The 20,530-nt window shown below is 44.3% G+C and overlaps 1 protein-coding gene across 2 annotated transcripts in view; it reads left to right on the forward strand.

The window, feature by feature from the left end:
- The first annotated feature begins 1,224 nt into the window (after positions 1 to 1,224).
- LOC309518801 (uncharacterized protein) overlaps positions 1,225 to 20,530 on the forward strand; it is a 61,478-nt gene continuing 42,172 nt past the window's right edge. For both annotated transcript variants that reach the window (XM_082199291.1, XM_082199292.1), the window contains exons 1-17: positions 1,225 to 1,266; positions 3,428 to 3,522; positions 4,735 to 4,802; positions 5,144 to 5,162; positions 6,587 to 6,614; positions 7,785 to 7,860; positions 8,282 to 8,434; positions 10,086 to 10,294; positions 11,332 to 11,423; positions 12,615 to 12,721; positions 13,264 to 13,628; positions 14,640 to 14,743; positions 14,969 to 15,087; positions 16,525 to 16,701; positions 17,273 to 17,481; positions 18,328 to 18,419; positions 19,429 to 19,529. In XM_082199291.1, coding sequence (XP_082055417.1) covers positions 3,465 to 3,522; positions 4,735 to 4,802; positions 5,144 to 5,162; positions 6,587 to 6,614; positions 7,785 to 7,860; positions 8,282 to 8,434; positions 10,086 to 10,294; positions 11,332 to 11,423; positions 12,615 to 12,721; positions 13,264 to 13,628; positions 14,640 to 14,743; positions 14,969 to 15,087; positions 16,525 to 16,701; positions 17,273 to 17,481; positions 18,328 to 18,419; positions 19,429 to 19,529 — 1,977 coding nt within the window. In that variant the 5' untranslated portion in view covers positions 1,225 to 1,266; positions 3,428 to 3,464. The remainder of the gene's footprint in view (positions 1,267 to 3,427; positions 3,523 to 4,734; positions 4,803 to 5,143; positions 5,163 to 6,586; positions 6,615 to 7,784; positions 7,861 to 8,281; positions 8,435 to 10,085; positions 10,295 to 11,331; positions 11,424 to 12,614; positions 12,722 to 13,263; positions 13,629 to 14,639; positions 14,744 to 14,968; positions 15,088 to 16,524; positions 16,702 to 17,272; positions 17,482 to 18,327; positions 18,420 to 19,428; positions 19,530 to 20,530) is intronic.

Below are 20,530 nucleotides of genomic sequence, written 5' to 3' on the forward strand. Positions count from 1 at the left end.
ACAGTAGAACTAGCACGGGATTGATTCATGAATTGTTTCACTGATTGTCATGTAAACACCTTTTGTGAACATCCACAGTGAAAAGCAGTCTCTAAATAGTGGAAGTGCATTTATTTATTTAGCAAAATTGATATACCACTTGTCTGTCCGTTTGTTCTCTTTATGTTCAGATGCCTTTTGAGATTTCATTGCTAAACTTGTCATGAAGGTTCCTGAGGTGGGATGGCAGACTCCATTACCATTTGGACACTAGACGCCATTTTGAATCAAGATGATGGACTGAAATGTCATTTTGGCACGTCTGTGCCCACTTTTTGACATAGCTTTGGCCACCTCTTGAGATATCATCACCAAACTCAGCATGAGGGTTCCTTGGAGGGGATTAGGGGCTCTACATTGATGCTTGAGTGCCAGGCACCATTTTGAATCAAGATGGTGGACACCAAAACATGACTTTGGATTGAGTCTACCCAATTCTTAGTGTGAGTGGTTCACAAATTGCAGTATCCATTTTAAAAACCACAATAATAAAAATACCCAGGCAGCCCCGGGAACTCCCAGCTAGTTAGCAATAAAACAAAGCAGATACTTGAAAACGTTCTAAAATGAATTACAATCAATACCAAGCTAGAGACAGATGAAAACATGTGTAACTTCTACACATCTGGATAGGTTTGTCTAAACAAAAATGTTTTAAACAGAAGCTGGAAACAGTACAGTGAAGACACCCGCCTGATGTCAATAGCCAGGGAGTTCCGAAGATCAGTTCCTTACAACTGCGGAACAAACATTATGCAGCACCTGTAAGAGTGCCAATTCTGCAGCTTGAAGAGGTTGAGTGAACATGCACAGTGTAAGGTGAGCCCAGAAGTAGACTAAACCAAGCAAACAAACAAGTAAAGAATGTTGGCTGCTTCTGAAAGAAAAAGCTAGGCACCCAAGGGCGAACCACGTGATGAGCGGCACATGGCAACTGGTCCCCAGCCACTCCACTGGCTCCCACCGAGGTGAATTTCCTCTGCTATGGCGAGCCCAGCCTTCTGCAGGGGAGTGCAATGTGCCCCAAAGGCCAGGGTGCCCCAGGAGGAAGGGTGGGGCCCTTTTCTTTTGTTCTTTGCAGCTGCATCAAAGCAGCCACCTGTACGGCTTGACTGCATTCCATCCCAGTGGCTTGAGACCTGGGTATAAAAGGAGATGTCACGGGAGACTGTGACACTTACACTGGTCCACCTGCCAGCCTCCGGAACACATGACGGCATTTTGACGGTAAGGTGGGTTTTGGAGGGGCAGGGGAAGAGAAGGTGGATGGGGATAACTTGTACACACTAGCTGTGATTCCTGCATTGCAGGTGATTGGACTAGAAGACCCTTGGGTCCTTTCTAACTTTGCCGTTCTACGTTTCTGTGCCTTAATTTTTGGGGCAGTAGGAACAGCTGGATCCTGTCCTAAAACAGTAGAAATTAGAAATTCATTGGGAGGACCATTTGCCCACTCAGTATTGAGCTATAGGCCGCTTTGCTGCTACCAACACTTGGAATATTAATTCTGGTTTTTGATATTTAAAATATCCCCAAAATTATTAATCTAGACCAGCAGTCCTTAACCTGGTGCCCTCCATATGTTTCAGACTACAACTCCCAGCACAATGCTAGCCAGTGTAGCCATACAATTCTGGGGCTGATGGGAGATGTAGTACAAACCTGTGACCTTCAGATATAGGGCGGTATATAAATTCTAATAATAATAATAATAATAATAATAATAATAACAATAATAATAATAATACCTGCCATGCCAGCTGTTTCTGATTTTTTAAAAATTATTATTTACAACCAAGCCCATTCTGTATTATAGATGGTTAGGTTAAACTTTCTTAAGCCTCATTCCCTTTTCCTCTTATATGACGGGTTGATGATCTGTGGTTTGGACATGTCATGTGATGTGTTGAGCAGCTGAGCCAATCACCAGCCCTCTATACCTCCATGAACTTTCCCGGCAGTGAAAGTTTAGCTGCAGATTTTATTCAGTTTTTTAAAAATGGTGCTTTGTGGCCTAATTTTTTAATTCTAAAAAACTACACACAATTAAATGGATAAAAACACTTTAAAAAATAAATAAATAAATAAATACCCAGCTGTTTTCAATACGTATCCCTTCTATCCCTGTGTTTATATTCCTCTCTGTTCCCCCCCTCCACTTTTAAATATTGAAATCATTGTGAAACCGGTGTTAAAATTGGGGGCAGGGGAGTGTTTTAGCACTCCCTTTAAAAAATGATTAAAAATGGATCGAATTGGTTTGAAAATGGTGTGCTCGGGTGAGCTGTCCCTTCCTCATCTGCACTATGAGACGGTGTGGTGGTGAGAGTGTCATATTAGGACTTGGGAGACCGGGGTTCAAATCCTCATTCAGCCATGAAGCCAGCTGCCTCTCACCCTAACCTACCTCACAGGGCTATTGTGAGGATAAAATAGGGAGGGGGAGAACCATGTATACCACCTTGAGCTCCTTGGAGGAAAAGGTGGAATATAAATGCCGTCAATCAATACTAAATTGCTATGTCATGCAATTTTCTCTGGAGGTTTCTAAGCAGAGGTTGGGTGGCCACCTGTCATGAATGATCTAGTTGAGATTCCTGCATTGCAGGAGGTTGAACTAGATGACCCCCAGTGTCCCTTCCGAGTCTACAATTCTATGACTCCTAGTATTATTGGAACATAACCAGATGAATGCACACAAAAAGTGTGATACTTCTCAAACTGTTGAAAGTTGTTTGCGATTCTGACTGTAGCTTAGAACAGAAGAGCAACTAGGAGGCCCAGAAGACGCCCCTCTGGAAGATCTAATGACTTGTTCCTTCATAACCCTCGTGACAAATCACTTCTGGAATTATGTGGAGTTTCAAAAGGATGCACATGGGTGCTTCAGGAAAGCAAGGAAGGTTGTCTTTGGTGGGAGGGCCTGAACTGGGTGATCCATGGGATTTGCTCCCACAAGATGTAGTGATGGCCACCAAGTTGGTTTGTGTTAATAAAGGATTAGATAAGGCCAGTGCTTTTTTCTGGGGGTACACAGGGGTATGCATACCCCTAAATATTTTGTGAATATTTGTACTTTTGTTCATTGTATTTATTTTCCCCGATTTGAACTATGAAATGGTGATTTTCTTGAGTCAAAATGAGACAACTCCTAAACATTTTTAAAGGGAAAAAGCATTGGATAAGGCTATCAATGGTTACTAGCCACAATGACTGTGTTCTGTTTCCACTGTCGGAAGCACAACTCAGGAGAGTCTGTTGCGTTCAGGCCCTGTCTTTCAGGCTTCCCAGAGGCATCTTGTTGGCCACTGGGAGAACAGGAGACTGGACTGATCCAACAAGCCAGGCCCTCCTATGTTCTTATGAGGTCATATTTTATGCTTTATAGCACTGCAAGGAAGGCCTGTTTGGAAAACTGAGTTGCCATGAAGGAAAAAGAAGGCCCGCCCATTTACGCGATCTTTACTTTGCTACTCATTTCAGGTAGGTTTTCCAGTTCTTTCCCCAATAATTAACATAATCAAATGCATCCAAGTAAATATTTACACAGTGAGCAAAACAGACATTTTTCTGGCAAGCTTTTGTGGGGCTAGAAGGTGAATCAGCTTCACAGTCATCACATTCTTTGAAAACTAAAGCAGTGACTCATGGCTTTTCTATGCAACTGATTAATTGCCCAGCTTGTAATGTCCAGCTGATTAATCAGTTCAATCAAACATTTTTAGCTGTTTAGAAAGTCCCTCCTAACAGAGGCAGCTGGTTCTGAAAAAGTGCCTCAAATTACTTGTAATGGAAGTAGCTAACAAAAAATGACTGTTGTGGCAAGCACCATATTGGAAGGAGCTTTCTATAAATTGGGAAATGGGGAACATCTTCTGAAAGAGAGTTCTGCTGTAACACTTACTTGAATAAGCTACAATCAAAGCAGCTGTGCTTCTACTTCAGAGTGTTTTTTGTTTGTTTTCGCTTCTGTGCAAATTTATGCAGAATAGATTAATTGACTAAAATCAGTCTTCCCCGACCTTCTGGAGGTTTGGCCATGCCATGACTATCTCAGCTCCATTCATTTCAGTGGGTCTACTCTAAGTTAAACTTCGTTAGATACAACTCCATGTGATTAATCCACTAATATTTAATGAGGAAGCACCAACAAACACAATAGGAGCTATGTCTGTGTAAAGAGACATAGGATTGCACTGTTCAGCTGCAATCCTATACTCACTCACTTGGGAACAAGGCCCATTGAATGTATTTCTCAGTAGACATGAGCAGACTTGTGCTGTTAGCTAAATTCGTTGCAGTAACAGCAGACCATCCTGGAGATTCTCTTAACTTGTGAATAAGAAACATTTCTCTCTCTTTCTCATAGCATTAAAATTCAGAGGGGCTGGTGGTTCTGGACTAACAAAAGAAAAGACTGCTATGTCACACCACTAATTAATCTGTGGGGCTCCCTGCCACAAGAAGTGATGATGGCCTCTAACTCAGACTGCTTTGATTCAGTGGCAGCCAATGTGATGTCCTATAGATGTTGTGAACTACTACCACCGTGATCCTTGACCGCTAGTCACAATGGGAATTGTAGTCATAACATCTGGAGGGCGCCATGTTGGCCAACACTGCTTTAATCCTTAAGCAAACTCTTGGAAGACTAGTCCTTTCACATGTTCTAACTATTTCAAATTGCATTTCAAGGGGGCTGGACGGAAGGCAGCTGGCATGGTTATCGCTCTCGCCGATCCTATCCTATCGCTTTGAATCCAGTAAGTATGGGGAGGGGGGGTGAACAATGGCAACATGATCCATTTGCTGTTGGGGTTAATTTGCCAGTTTAGTGTCTGTCCTGAAAGTAGCACCATTTATTCAGAAGAAGATCTTGCCAGTTGCATCACAGGTGAACAATGACCGAACAATTCAAGAGCAATGTTTATTTGAACACTCTGATGCAACATTCCGCCTCCCCCCTGTGTGGGAGATTTTCTTCCCATCATTGTCATTTTGACCCCTCCACAGCACTAGCTTTTTAGAATAGATCCAGCTCTATATACGAGCAATATGCAATCCTGATTTTCTGACCACTTGTCTTTTTCTTCTATTTAATCAGTGTCCGGCCTTTCCAATCTGTAAGTAAGATCAGTTTTACTTTTATCTTATTGTCACAAAAATGAGGGTCAGGGGATTATAGCAGACTGGTAGTGGGTGGGAAGAAGATGATTATCCAGACCCATGACCAATATCACACACAAGTTAAGCTGAACTCAGAGCGCTGTTTCGGACTAAGGCATTAATGTAACGATCTATTTATGTGAAAGGCAGTTCCAGCATCCTGGTACTTTGTCACAGGCTCGTCCACCCTTCCTCTTGTCTCATGCCTAGAAAGCATGGGTTTGAGTGATTTTGTCCTTGCCCCACTTCTTTCCAGTGGAAATGATCTACAGATGTAGGACAATGAGGTGGTAAAATCATAGACATGGAAGAAACCCAAGGGGTCATCTCGCCCAACTCCTGCAATATAGGAATCATAGCTAACCCTGAAGTGGTAGTGTGGATTGCACCACTTCAGGTTACAAAATGCACCTTTGAATGCTTTTAAAGAAAAACTTTTCTCCAAATAGAAACCTAACACATTGGGAAGAAATTCCTAGCATTGCTCCTTGAAAGTGCAAACTTTCTATCTGGAGGGTCCCCCCCCAAAAAAAATGCAAGAGAACATTAAAAAATGTCATCTCCCACCTGCATTCTAAAACAGTACAGTCCATTCTGCTAGCTGAGAACTCCACCAGCTCATCTGGCTAACAGGCATTGAAATTTGATGCCTGAAAGTTAATGGAACATTTCCCAAATTTCAACTATGCTTGTTCAGAGTATGCTAAATTGTACCCCACAAGAAGACAGTAAAGCTGCACTTTTGCTTGTCCTGCCACTTTCCCCCAGGGAAAACCTCCTCTTTACTACTGAATGGGAGCAAAAGTCAATTGAGGTTACCACAAATTCAGTGGTGAAGAGTGGGTTTTCCTGGGGAAAATGGTTGGGCAAATGGAAAACCACTTGGACACATGCCTAGAAAGTTTGGGAGAAGCAGAAGACCTCTCGGACCTGTACTTTCTAGGCATGGGACGAGCAAAGTGTAGAGGAGCCCTAAGTGAGGCTTCATTATTGCCCTGGGAATGGGGCTGCTGTCCAGGGTGCTGAAACTGCTGTGGCTTGAGATGTCTCCTAACTGAAGCAAGGAGGGTTGATTCACCAGAGCCGTAATTCAACCCAGACTCGTTTGTGTTGCATCGATTGACTGAAACACGTATAGCTGTGCACTGGGTTCTGACTCCTCTGTTGCATTGGATCCAGCAGCCTCATAAGATTTATTTATGTTTATAGATATGCCACTTACTCAATAAATAAATACTATATTTTATTGCTTCTGGTTACAAGCCAGGCTTCAAAGGTGGCAGGCAATGAAATGACCAGAATATAGATAAAAGCAACTGTTTTTAAAAAACAAATATAAGAACACTGTGATTATTTACTTTTTGTCTGTTTGTTTTCACAGCATCAACCTACTGCTCCTCCATCAACAGGTACAGGCGAATGGGGTAGAATTCTAAGTGCTGGTGGTATAAGGTGGACCTTGGGCCAAAGTTTAGGGCTCCATAACTCAGGGGCCTCCCAGATGAGGGCCCAGAGAGCAGCAGTTGAGGACGGTAGCAGCAAAGTGACTCCATGTTGAAGAGCCTACTGGAACAGGCCAAGGGCCCATCTAGTCAAGCACCCTGTTCTCACAGTGACCAACCAGATGCCTGTGGGAAATTCACATGAGGGACCCCTCCCCTCCCCTCCTGTGCTTTCCAGCATTGCTGCCTCTAACTTTGGAGGCAGAGCATAGCCATCATGGCTAGAAGACATTGATAGCCCTCTACTTCATGAATCTGTTCAGTCCCCTTTTAAAGCCACCCAAGTTGGGAGCACATTCCATAGTTTAACTGTGTGAAGAAATATTTTTTTTTAATCTGTCCTGAATCTCTCAACATTCAGCTACAGAGGGCCCCTATAAGGCCACTCATTCTAGGGTCTAATTTTTTTCTAACCTATTTGTTACCAGGCCAAATTCAAGGTTATTGTGTTAATTCACAAAGCCCAAAGGGCTTGGGCCCTAAGGATCATCTGATTACTACCTCAATCACTGAGCTCTTCTGATGGGACACTTTTGGTGGTTCCCCGTGTTCCTGAGTTTTGGTTAGCCTTTACTAGGGACCAAGCCTACCCTGTGGAACTCCCTGCCAGTAGAAACTAGACAGGAATAATCCCTGCCTACTTTCAGGCATCTGTTGAAAACTGTATTATTCAGACAAGCCTTTACAATATGATTTCCAACACCCCCCAGCTTGAATGATGCTTTTGTCAGAGTGACTGTCAGTTTGTATGTGGTATACATGTCTTGCTGTATTTACATGATGGGCGCAATTGTTAACTATTGATAACTATTTAAATAAACAAGAAAGTCTGTCTGAAATGAATAAGGAGCCCCACTCCTTATGTTGTGCAGCTTTTAAAAAACAAAAAGCAGTAAGTTGGCAATACAATCAAATGTGAGTTTACTTGGAAGGAAGTGTCACTTTGTTCAATGAGGCTTATACCTATGTGAGAATTGTAGGCTGAATCATTTAATCATTTCAGTAGACAAAAGTGAGATGAAATGTATTTGACTGGTTGGCAGAATAATCTATAATCTTGTGTGTTTCTTTATACAGGGCAGAGCTAAACTCCACACTTGAAGAACCATGCCAATTTACACTGCCACAGTATGCTTGTGGCTCAGCAGACCAGGTATCTTTGCCAGCTTTAAATATCCAAAATAATGCAGTTTGGTATATAAGGTCTTGCAAGTTTGCTTATTCAACAGCTCAGATTCTGCAAAGTTTATCTTAATCGATTTGCCATGGAGCCAATGTCATGCCAGTACTTTGCTTCAGTTTAGGAAGCTCAATTCTTGGGAAGCTTCCATTGAGTTATCAAATAATGTTATTTAGGAAACAAAATAAACCTGGAAATGAAAATGCCAAGCATAGAAAAAAGGTGGGAGCAATTATTGTCAAGGGCAGAGAAGAGTTTAAGGGAAGGATTGGACCTATTAAAAGACATGTAGCTGTGAAGATGAGTGTTTGGGGCTTGAAAGAGTACCTTGTTTTGCTACTGCTAGTGCAAATAATTCACAGAAAATGACACAAATACATCTTTTGCTCTACAGATCTCCAACCTGACGTCAAGTGAGCTGGCCTCCATCCTCAAGTGCTCCATCACAGACTCTGAGGCCCGGCTGGAACAAGGGGCTTTCTTGATGCTCTTTGAAAATGTTGACAAAGACACACTCCAGGCAGCTCTGAATGAGATAAATCTGCAGGTAAGTAGTACTCTCACAAAGACCTTCTTTGGGTTCTGCAAAATGGTCCTAGTTTTTGTGTGCTGTTAGGACCTCTCTGGTGGACACTAGGATCTGTTGAAGACCAGTGTTGCATCTGGGCTTTGGTAGGTAGATAAGGTGTGTAGGATAAGGGCTGCTCCTTTGGAACTAGAATTTCTGACCCGTTGTGCTTGCTTCCCTTCTGCTCAACCTGTATGTTTGCGAATGGATAGCTCTGTTCAGAAAGTGACACCCCAGAGACATTTTGCAGGGAAGATTTTGCAGTGAGACCTGGAGACTTGTACAGAATCATAGGGCTGCAAAGGAACAGAGGGTCACAAAGCCAAATTGCCCTGCAGCTCAGACCAGGATCTCCTGTGCATTTGCAACTCTCCCATCCCCAGGATTTTAACTTGTGTAACCCTACTGCAAGCAGAGAGCTTAAAGCTGAGCAACTGAGAATTATAAAACTAATGTTGTGTGCGTGTGTGCATGTGCATGCAGTACGCATCGTATATCAAGATCTACATTGATTGATTGATGATGCTGCCTGTGCTATTTTGAATGGTGAATAAGCTGGGTGGTCCCAAGACGTTTTGTTGCCTGAGCTAAGGACTGGAGTGTGCCATCGCCCTGTTTCACAAACAGAAGCTGGTTGGAGTGGCAAGGGAATCTTACTTTAGCACTGTCAGTGTGATAGCATCCTCCCCCTGGCTTGAGGGCAGTGAGCTAGCTTAGGGGGCATTAAAGAGGCACAGCTCAGTTGACCAGGACAGAGAAAAGAAGAGGCTTCTTCATGTAGCACATAGTTAAACTATGGAACTCACTCCCACAGGAGGCAAAGATGTCTACCAACTTGGATGGTTTTAAACGAGAACAGGACAAATTCATGGAGGCTTGTCTATCAATGGCGATTAGCCACAATGGCTATGCTCTGACTCCATGGTTGGATGATGATGATGATGATGATGATGATGATGATAATAATAATAATAATATATTCCCCACCCATCTGGCTGGGTTTCCCCAGCCACACTGGCCAGCTTCCAACAGAACACTAAAATACAATAACCTATTAAACATTAAAAGCTTCCCTAAACAGGGCTGCCTTCAGATGTCTTCTAAAAGTTTGGTAGTTATTTTTCTCTTTGACATCTGGTGGGAGGGCGTTCCACCGATCGCGACTACCGAGAAGGCCCTCTGCCTGGTTTCATGCAACTTGGCTTCTTGCAGCGAGGGAACTGCCAGAAGGCCCTCAGCGCTGGACCTCAGTGTCCAGGCAGAACGATGGGGGTGGAGACGCTCCTTCAGGTATATTGGACCGAGGCCATTTAGGGCTTTAAAGGTCAGCACCAACAGTAATGTTTCTGAATAGCAGTTGCTGGAAAGCACAGGAGAGGAGAGTGCTGCTGTTCCACTCAGGCTCTGCTTGTAGGTTTCTCATGGGGATCTGGTTGACCTCTATGAGAACAGGATGCTGGACCAGATGGACCTCTGGTCTGATCCAGCAAGCTAGCCTTCTATTTTTAAATAACAGCCATGTGATGTGTAGCAATAATTTGGATACGTGTTGCAAAAATAAAGTGCCAGGTTAACCCCACTTATCTCTCCTCCTTGAGCACCAACTGTTCCACATTTCTGTTCTATTTAGGTCTCTGGGGACCAAATCTCACTGACAGCCAAAACCTTCTTGCTGAATGCAGCATGGGAAAAGATCAAGGCAGACCCCCGGGTCCAGAGCGCAGGATTCCTTGCCTCTTGGTTTCAAGACACGATGCACTCCTACCTGGCAGCGATAAATTCCAATGTCCTAGAGTGCATGACTCAGCTTCCCATCACTTGTGATGGCTTCGCTACCATGTAAGTGACAGCTATTAGTAAGAAATCAATCTTTGGACCTCCCTGCCTACTGACACCAGGCAACCCCATTCCCTGTTTGGGAAAACACGTTTATGTTTAGGCAAGCCTGTCCAGAAATGTACAATGTTGATGTGTGTTTTAAACTGGGTTTTAGCTTCTTGATTTTAATATTTTTTTTTGAAGATTTTAAGTAGTTTTTCATTGTTTTTCACTGATAATTTCATTGTTTTTCCTCCCTTTTTTGTAAACCACTCTGAGGTTTTTTGTTTTTTACAATCAAGAGGACAACATTTAGAGTAACCAGCTAAGTTAGCATCTGGCTCCCTCTCAATGAGATGAGAATTTCAAGACAGTTGTAGTTGCAGGATTCAAGCAGATGTTTGGATCCTGAATACTGCAGTCCGAAAGGTCCTTTGCACAAGAGATGTGTGTGGTTCAAAGGATTCACAGGGATGACATGAGCTATACCCAGGGCTGCCCTTGAAGGCTGTTTGGAAATAGCAGCTGCTGCAGAATGCTGATGGGGATGAGGCCTGTAGATTTCTCGGTCCAATTCAAGGTTCTGGCTTTAACTTACAAAGCCTTAGTACCAGGATACCTGACTGGCCCCCTCTCCCAAAAAGAACATCATCTGAGGCCTTTCTCCTTACACCCCACAAGAAACACCTGAGGGTGGCAACAGGGAGAGGACCTTTTTGGTTGTAACCCCCTTCCCAACACTTGTGGAATGCTCTCCCAGCTGAGGCCTGCCTGGCACCATCACTGACAACCTTTTGGTGTCATAGTAAGACTTTCCTCTGTCTGGGCATTTGATTGCATTTGAAAGGTTTTGGAGCCTGGCTGCACGAGTTGTCTCCAGCTAAGCTCTACTGAGATTAGACTCAATGAAATAAATAAACTGGAGTTGGTTATCATGGCCCTTGTTTTTGGTGGGTCTTCTCTGAGTAGGAGTAGCATCGGCTGCCCTGTGTAAGGTATCAAACAGATAAAACCACCAATAAGATGCTTATTTCCCTTCTTGTGTCTCCCATCATTAGTGTTCAGGCTCTGGACAGTGCATATTCTGGGATGGACAGCAGCACAAAGCAACAGGTTGCCAACTGGATCGGGAGATTCCTTACAATACAAAGTAAGTGGGGAATGTGCCCCCTCTGGTGCTCCTTTCACAAGCATTCAAGAGTCATAACTCCAGAAAAGCTCAATCCAATCTGAGCCAGCAGAACAGCTCAGGGTCACATGAGTCATGGACCTGCAGCCGTTGAACAGCCCTGTATTGGACAGGACTCCCTCTCTTATTTAGGGATGGACAAATGTTGGTTTCTCCTGTTTCCTTATTTTTCCAGCTTTATGTTGGAAAAGCTCACCTTATTCCTGCATCTAGTTGATTGTTTTTCTCTTTTAAAGAAAGGTCCACATGGAAATTCATCTGCATTTTGTGCAATTTATTTTCTCCCAATATTTCTTGAGTGCAAATTTATACACATTTTTGCAAGCAACTATTCTCCCCCTTATATGATGCAGTTGTTTCCACTCATATATTATTATATTGATTGTTGTGCAAACCTTTCAGTTGGAGGGGTGCAAAATTACAAAGGGTGACTGTGTTTTGGTTTTTCTTTTAGTTCAGAAACTGCAGATTAGGAATTAGGGTTTGTGTAGGTGGAATCTTAAAGAGGAGGACCTCACACTCCTGCCAACCTCCCGTTGGATGCATTATTATTAATTTCATTTATGAATCACTTATAATGAGGCATCTCAAAGCAATTTGCAATAAAAAACATATACAATATAAACAACCAGATGAAATACAATTGACAACAACATGATTTACATATGTAAAGTCAATTTCAACTCCAGTACAGACACTGAGTGGGATAATAGTCCTAGTTGCTTCATTAGAAATTGTTCCATTTAACCCTTTGAAAAATAAAGCGTCTTAAAAAAAAATTAAATACATTTTTTCGTCTTCTTCATTTTATTATTCTTGATTAAACTACAGCAAGGGAGAAAAACGGCATTATAATACATTGATAAACAGAAAAGAGAGTGAGGGGGAAAATAAATACATAATCTAGGTAAACAAATATTATTTCTAGTCTTTCATTTTGATACAATGCATTCCAGTATTCACAAAATAGTTCCATCTCTCCCCATACGTTCCATTTCATCTCATGCTTTCTCTTTTCTGGAATGTATCAGTCAGTTTCTCCATTGCTGCCAGCTCCACACATTTCATTAGCCTTCACCAAACAGGTGGCAGATTTTGGTCCTTCCATTTCCTTGCCCACACCACAAAGCTCCTTTTGATGTTGCTTTTCAGGCTGCCCACAGAGTTCACCCAAAGAATGGATTCAGAGCTACTGGAAGAGTTTCCTGAACAACGCCTCCTACAATGACCTCCTGAAGACCTGGAGTGGATTCGATGGGGTAAGAAAATCAATTGCACTTGTGGCTCTGGAGAGTAACTCACTCCAGCCACAAGCTGTGGAATGCAACTTGAAGGCTTCCTGTCAGGGTGGGGGTGAGGGAAGGCACTCTGCATGTGCTCTGAAGTACTCTGGCCTTTTTTAAAAAAAAAAGCAAACAGATGCTGCCTCACAAAGAAAAGGCAGATTCTTAGAGACACTATGCCCTCCTGACAAGTACATAGGCTCCCTGTGACAGGCTAGATTTTTATTGGGAGGTGTTAGAACCATTGTATATGGGGAGGGGGATAACCTTTAGGGACATAGGAATTGGCAGTGACTCTCCAGGGTTTCAGGTGAGGACATTCCTAGCCCTACCTGGAAATGCTCCTGGGGATTGAATTTGGGACATTCTGCATGCCAAGCAGATGTTCTACCACTGAGCCCTTCCCCATATACTCCATGCATGCTGGAGAAATGGTCAACACTAGTCCTTAGAAGAGCTATTGTTTTGTCCATTTAGGACTGCCTGCACCAAACTCATGATTTTCACCCGTTTTCTAGTTTGCAGCTTTGGATGTCCTGACGGCCTCCCAGCTTGCCCAACTGACTGTTGCTCGTGGTGTCCTGGCCAATGAGAGCCTGGCAGAAGCTGTTGCCAAAACCCTCCGCAGCCAGAGCATCCACTTCATGGAAGATTACTTGACTCAGTTATCACTGTTGCCCCTGGAGCCCTCACCTGAGCGCGGAGCCAGCTATCTGTTGCTGGAGACCGTTCTGAGGAAGGTGAATGAGAGCTTCCCCGACCTCTGCTCACCCTCCTTGAAAGACCTGTTTCAGGTGAAACTGATGAGGTTCCTGCCTGTTGCTGACGAAAAGATCCTGGAGCTTTTCCCGACCAAAATTGGTTGTACAGACTTCCGTGATATGTGAGTAGGCTCAGGTTAAGGGTGGGTGGTCCATGGGTTGTACTTGATGGAGGGAAGTCCACTAATGGAAAAACTGTCAGAGGTAGAGATGTCAATCCTGCCCTGTGTTTGTCACAATGCAGCAACTGAAAAAAGATAATGCAATTCTAAGCAGCATCAACAGAAGTCTAGTGTCCAGATCAAGGGACGTAATAGGACCTGCCTTGAAGGTGAAGCATGGGAAGTCCCAACAAAAAGTTTATAATTTAGGCAGAATATTTGGACTATTTGATACGTACTTGTATAATTCGGAACATTCAATGTCATTTGATTGGATTGTTAAAATGGGAAACTTAATAAAAATGATTTAAAAATAAAATAAAATAGGACCTGCCTTGGTCAGATCCCACCTGGAATACTGAGTCCAGTTCTGGGCACCACAGTTTAAGGAAGCATATTGACAAGCTAGAATGTATGCAGAGGAGGTAGACCGAGAAGATCAATGGTCTGGAAATCAAGCCTTTTGAGGAACCATTGAGGGACCAGGGTATGTTTAGCCTTGATAACAGAGGACTGAGAGATGATATGAGAGCCACTCATCTGAAGGGCTGTTGCATGAAAGATGGAGCAAACTTGTTTTCTGCTGCTCTAGAAAGTACAACCTGAACCCATTGATTCCAATTACAAGAAACAAGATTTCAACTAAACATCAGGAGTAATATTTTGATGATAAGTGCTGTTCGACAGTGGGACAGGCTACCTCAGGGGTAGAGCATCTGCTTGGCATGCAGAAGGTCCAAGGTTCAACTGAGGCATCTCTGGATAGGGGTGAGAGAGACCCCTTTCTGAAACCCTGGAGAGCTGCTGCCAGTCAGTGTAAACAATGTTGAGCTAGACGGACCAATGGTCTTATTCAGTATAAGGCAGCTTCCTATGATAGGCCAGAGAAGTACAATTATGTGTACAAAGAAAACTGGATTTCCCTATCATGGAGAAGGTACAAAAATGCATTCTGCCTTGCTTGCTTTGCAGCTACAAAGGGATTGATTCTGTCTATCATGAATTAGACAACAGCACCCAAAAGGCTGTCTGCACAAAGCGTCTGGATTTTCTGAAAAGACAACTTACAAAAGAAGGTGATAGATGGTTATTTTGTGGTTTTTCTCCCTTGCTGGAAATCGTGATAAACTATTAAGATTTTAAGGCAAGGGACGGGGAGCTTTTTCAGCTGAAGGACCACATTATCTTGGGGGTAATCTTCTGGGATCCACCTGCTGGTGGTGAATGTGCCAGAGTCACAAGGGGGTGTGTGAACAGGGGCAAAAGTGGGAGGAGCAATTGCATCTCTATATTCCCTGCAGGAGCTGCTTGCACCATCATGACATTGAGCAGCAGAGACTGGCTGCAGGAAAACTTCGGAGTCTCCAGCAGCTTTGCAGACTACAACGATTTTGTTCACCTGAACCCCTCTTTTAATGGCGTAAGTAGTGTTGTTCCCCAGCGGGTGGCGCTGTGGGTTAAACCACAGAGCCTAGGGCTTGCCAATCAGAAGGTGGGCAGTTCGAATCCCCGCAACGGGGTGAGCTCCCATTGCTCAGTCCCTGCTCCTGCCAATCTAGCAGTTCGAAAGCACATTGAAGTGCAAGTAGACAAATAGGTACCACTCCGGCAGGAAGGTAAACGGCGTTTCCGTGCGCTCCTCTGGTTCACCAGAAGCAGCTTAGTCATGCTGGCCACATGACCCGGAAGCTGTACGCCGGCTCCCTCGGTCAATAAAGCGAGATGAGCGCCACAACCCCAGAGTCGGCCACGACTGGACCTAATGGTCAGTGGTCCCTTTACCTTTAGTGTTGTTCCCCACCACCACCAACCCCAGCGTCATTTGAAGTGGGGCAGGAAGGTGTGGGGGGGGGCAGGGAGAACCCAGCTCCAGGCCCTTTTCTCTCTCCCCACCCCACTCCAGAGCAGGAGCATTGTCATTATCTGCCAGGGCATCAGAGCAATTGATCTGACAAGTGAACGAGGTGATAATGAGGCTTTCAAGTCCCCTTTCTCTGCTTGTGACAGATGAGCATTGAGGAAGTCAGGGAGTGAGGGCAATAATCATGTGAAGACCAGGTTCTTCTTCCCCTTTGACAGGGGTTCTTCCTTCATGCTAACAGTTTTGAGGGTGATGATTCTTTGTGAGACTGCTGAACTTCAGGTGATGGAAGATCTTTCAGTGAAGTGCTCACTGTGAGGTGTTTTTATTTATTTACTTATTAAATTTGTTTCCCACCCTTCCTCCCAATGGACACACCATCATGTTAAGTCAATGGGGTATAGTAGCCAGCGTGGTGCAGCGTGGTGTAGAGTATCCAACTAGGACATGGGAGACCACTTGGACCAGTCACTCTTTCCCATTTAACCTACCTCACAGGGTTATTGTGAGGATAAAATGGGGAATGGGAGAACCTTTAGCTTCCAGGAGGAAAAGGTGGGCGTACTTGTAATAAATAAATAAAACAGTAGACTTTAGGATAATAAAGAAAACATGTGGAACATTTTCAAAGCCTCTAAAAACATGTAAACTAGAACACTGGAAATGTTTAGAAGCTATTGTATACCACCAGAGTTATTGATGCTGTGGTTGCTGTGGCCAGTTATCTCTCAGCCATCAAGCATCTGCGCAAACAGGAATGTTCTTTAAATTTCTCCTGAAAATCAATCATGTGGGAGCCACCACCAAGGAGGCCCTGCCATGGCCAAGGCCAACTGGGCAATGCTTTACCAGCTGACCCTTGGTGATCAGAAGCATGTGTTAGATGGACCTACAGCCTGAACCACAAGGATCTTCTTACACCTGCCGACCACACTCATATAGGGAATGAAGCACTGGTGATGATGGTGTCCCTCCCCACTGCCCCTTGTATTTCAGTTTGAAGTGCTGGATTTGCTGACAACAACCCAGATGGGAACACTGCTTGTTATCTCTGGCACCTTAACAGACAGCACCAGGGTCAGTGCTGAGACGGAGGCAACAAATGTGATGGCAACCCTTCAGAGCCGAAGCATATCTGAGCTCCAAAGCCTTCTTCTCAGCATCCAGGCACAGGTGAGCCACTTTGAATGGTGAATCTCCAGATGGTGTTGGATGCCAGCTTTGGACTGGGAGATTCATGGAGGAGGCTAGCCTTGACTACTAGCCACAATGGGTATGCTCTGCTTCAAGGGGCAGAGGCAGTAATGCTTCTGAATACCAGTTGCTAGAAAGGGGAGAGTGTGCTTGTAGCTGGTCCTGCTTTCAGGTTTCCCCTCGGGGCATCTGGTTGGCCACTGTGTGAACAGGATTCTGGATTAGACAAGCCATTGATCTCACCCAGTAGGGCTCCTCTTAGGTCAGCCTTTCTCAACCTGTGGGTCCCCAGATATTGTTGAACTACAAGTCCCATCACCCCTACCTAGCAAGGCCAGAGCTCAGGGTTGATGGGAGTTGTAGTCCAACAACATCTGGGGACCCACAGGTTGAGAATCGCTGTCTTAGGTTCTTAGATCCATTGTTCTGTTCGAATGCAGAGCTTTCTAAGACCCCTGCCATTCACGCCAAGGATAAAGCAGATTTTCGAATCTGAAATAAAAGAAACGAGCCTCCATATATTTGATGGTTGTATGTTCTTTGTCTCCAGGGGAGCATCACAGAGATAACCAACGTGCGGGTTCGTGAGATCATGTTACGGGGGATTTTCCAACTCCTGAAGCCACACTTTGCCTCCATGCCAATGCCTGATTTACTGTCCTGGTTCAATGGGCTCCTGATAATTTATTTCCCATCCATCACAGTGGAGGAGCTGGGGGCCCTTCCTACTCTCCCCAACTGCACGCAGATACAACCCATGTAAGTAAAAGTTTGATTAGTGGGGTTTCGTGCTGGTTGCATATAATAACACCCAGGCAGAAGGAGGTGCATTGGCTGCTGTTTTGCTATGGAGACAGCTTTAAGGCCCTAAATAGCCCAAGATTAGGTGAGATGGAGCATGCAATATGGAGCAAGCTGGTTTTCTGCTGCTGCTGCTGCTGCTCCAGAGGGTAGGACCTGAACCAATGCATTCAAATGAGAAGAAAGGAGCTTTCAGCTAAACATTAGGGATAACTTTCTGGTGGTGAGAGCTGTTTGACAGTGGAATGGACTCCCTAGGAAGGTGGTGGACTCTCCTTCACTGGAGATTTGTAAACAGAGGTTGGGTTGCCAAAGACTAGATGACCCTTGAGGTCCCTTCCAACTCAACGGTTTTATAATACTATTAGCTGAGAGATGGCCTTCCTCTGTAGAGGCTGCCTCCATCATTGTGATCTGCTAGGGAGGGGGCCTGAGGATTGTACACATTGGACAGAGGAAGATCTGGCCACAGTATGGAGGAGGGTCTTCTTAGGAGTGGCCTCAACCTATGGAATAAATGTCTTCATTCAGATTAGGGGGTGGGGTATCTGTGGACAGCTTTTGCCAGGAGTTAAAAGCACATTTAACCACCCAAGTAATTTCTTGACTATTCTTGTGCCTCCTGGTGCTGATTTTTCAGTATTTGATCTGGGTGTGTAAATCAGGGCGTGTAAGCTATGGGGGGCTAATCTATAGAGGGCCACAATTCCTCAGGAGTAATCTGTCGGGGGCTGCATTGGTGGGCAGAACTAGAGACCAAAGTGTTCTGGATTAATGGTGTCCCTGCATTTGGATGCCTTGCAGCGTGAAAGGGCTGGATTCTGCCTTTGACCAGATGTCATTGGAGACCAAGACTGGTGTGGGCCAGTGGATCCTCCAGGCCCTTCAAAAAACAGGTGAGCCTTTTGTTTCCTGGCTTCCTAACTCATGCATAGATGGAGGAATCAGTCAGTTTTGGATCTCTTCACTTCTTTCTTCTGAAATCTTAACGTCAGCCCTCTACTCACAGGTTGTTTCTTTACTATTAAACTGCTGGCCCATCTCTCCTCCTGAAGGAGCCCTGGGCAGAAAGATGATGGGGTCATTTGTGTGGATTAGTGTGCAAACAGAATGGAGTCACCATCACCATCATTTTTATTACTATTATTAATAAATTAATTTGTTAGTCATCTAACACAGGACTGTCTCTACATTTATGTTTAAACATATAAAAACTGATTAATATAAAAACTGTCAGTATTCAAAGAAATAAAACCAGTACACAAAACATAAATTGCAAGCTTCCATTGGGGTGGAGCAACCCAGAACAGAACTTGAGAACTTGTCTACACTTTCTCTTGTCCTGCGGCTAGAAAGTGTGGACCAGAGTGGTTTTCTGCTCGTCCAGTGCTTTCTAGGCTCAGGTCAGAGTAGTTTTGCCATTGCCTGCTGCTTTCCCCGAGAAAACCCTCTTGTTTGCTTTAAACCAGAGCAAATGTCAATCTAATTCAGCGCTAAACTGTGGGTTTTCCAGGGAGAAAGTGGTGGGGCGAATGGAAGTGTGGGTGACTCCTAAGATAAAGTAATGGGATCAAATTCCAGGGAGAAGTTGGAAGTTCAGTGTTGGTGCCAGGCGGACCTTGTTCAGGGCAGCATTTCACAGGCAGTGGTGGAACATTTATGGAATGGCCTTAGGAATGAACGAATGCAAAAGTGAAGTTGGCTAGAAATTAAATTATCCTTTCACCCCTGGCAAAATCCACTGGTTCTTACTTTACATTGCTGCATAAGCAACAGTGCAGCGACAACCCATCTTTTGGAACTTTGGTTAAATATTTGCAAGCATTTGCTTTGTTCATCTGGTGCTCCTAAATGGGTACCTACTTGCAGAATTGCAGAAACATTTATTATTATTATTTATTTCAGACTGCCAGATGACCGGAAATTGGCTCTCCCTCAATTTCCAGAGATTCAAGTCCTTCATTAGCATCACAGATTTGATGTCTCTTGACCCAAGCTTTAATGGGGTAAGATCAGCTGTGATGCTCTTTCTATTAAGATCAACCAGGGTCTGGTCCATATTTTACCACAGCAGCAGAGGAGCAATTCATCCTTTGGTCTTAAGCCCTTAGCTCCATAGTAGAGCACCTGCTTTGCATGCAGAAGGCCCCAGGTTCAATCCATAATGGTATCTCCAGGTAGGGATGGGAGACACTCTTACCTGAAACCCTGGAAAGCCACTGCTAGTCAGTGTAGGCGGTAATGAGATAGATGGACCAGTGGCCTGACTTCCAGCCTTCACAATATGGGGATGATAACACTGGCCTACCTCATAGGGCTGTTGTATGAAATGCAATGAAATAAAAGTGGGCAAAGAACTTGGATCATATAAAAGCACCATATACAGTCATACCTCGGGTTACAGACACTTTGGGTTGCGCGTTTTCAGGTTACGCGCTGCGCCGAACCCGGAAATACCAGAACAGGTTACTTCCAGGTTTTGGCACCTGCGCCTGCGCAAGAACACTAAATCGCGCTTTGCGCATGTACAGAAGTGCCGAATCGCAACCCACACATGCGCAGACGTGGCGTTGTGGGTTGCAAACATGCCTCCTGCACGTTTGCAACCCAAGTGTCCACTGCAAATGTTAACTGCTATAGTTTATTATTATATTTATATTCCAACTTTCCTCCAAGACATGTAAGGTGTTGCATAAGGGATTATCACATTTCAGTCCTTGCAACAACCCCAAGCAGTAGGCTGGTCTTAAGCCGATGAATCAGGAACCACTGAATCAGCGACCTGATCCAAGGCGGATTGCAACGGAAGCACTACTGCCATGCAAATATATGGGGGAAGATTAAGAAATGGGTCCCCAAATGCATGTTTGGGTTAAAGGTGGGTGTTAGGACTGAAACACTTGAAGATTACTAGGCTAGAGCACCCAGTGAGCTCCAGGACTGAGCAAGGATTTGAACTCAGATCTTCTCAGGCTAAGGTAACATGATGCCAACTACTCCCCAGGAT

Source organism: Podarcis vaucheri (genome assembly GCF_965113315.1).
Source record: "Podarcis vaucheri genome assembly, chromosome: 14".
NCBI lineage: Eukaryota > Metazoa > Chordata > Lepidosauria > Squamata > Lacertidae > Podarcis > Podarcis vaucheri.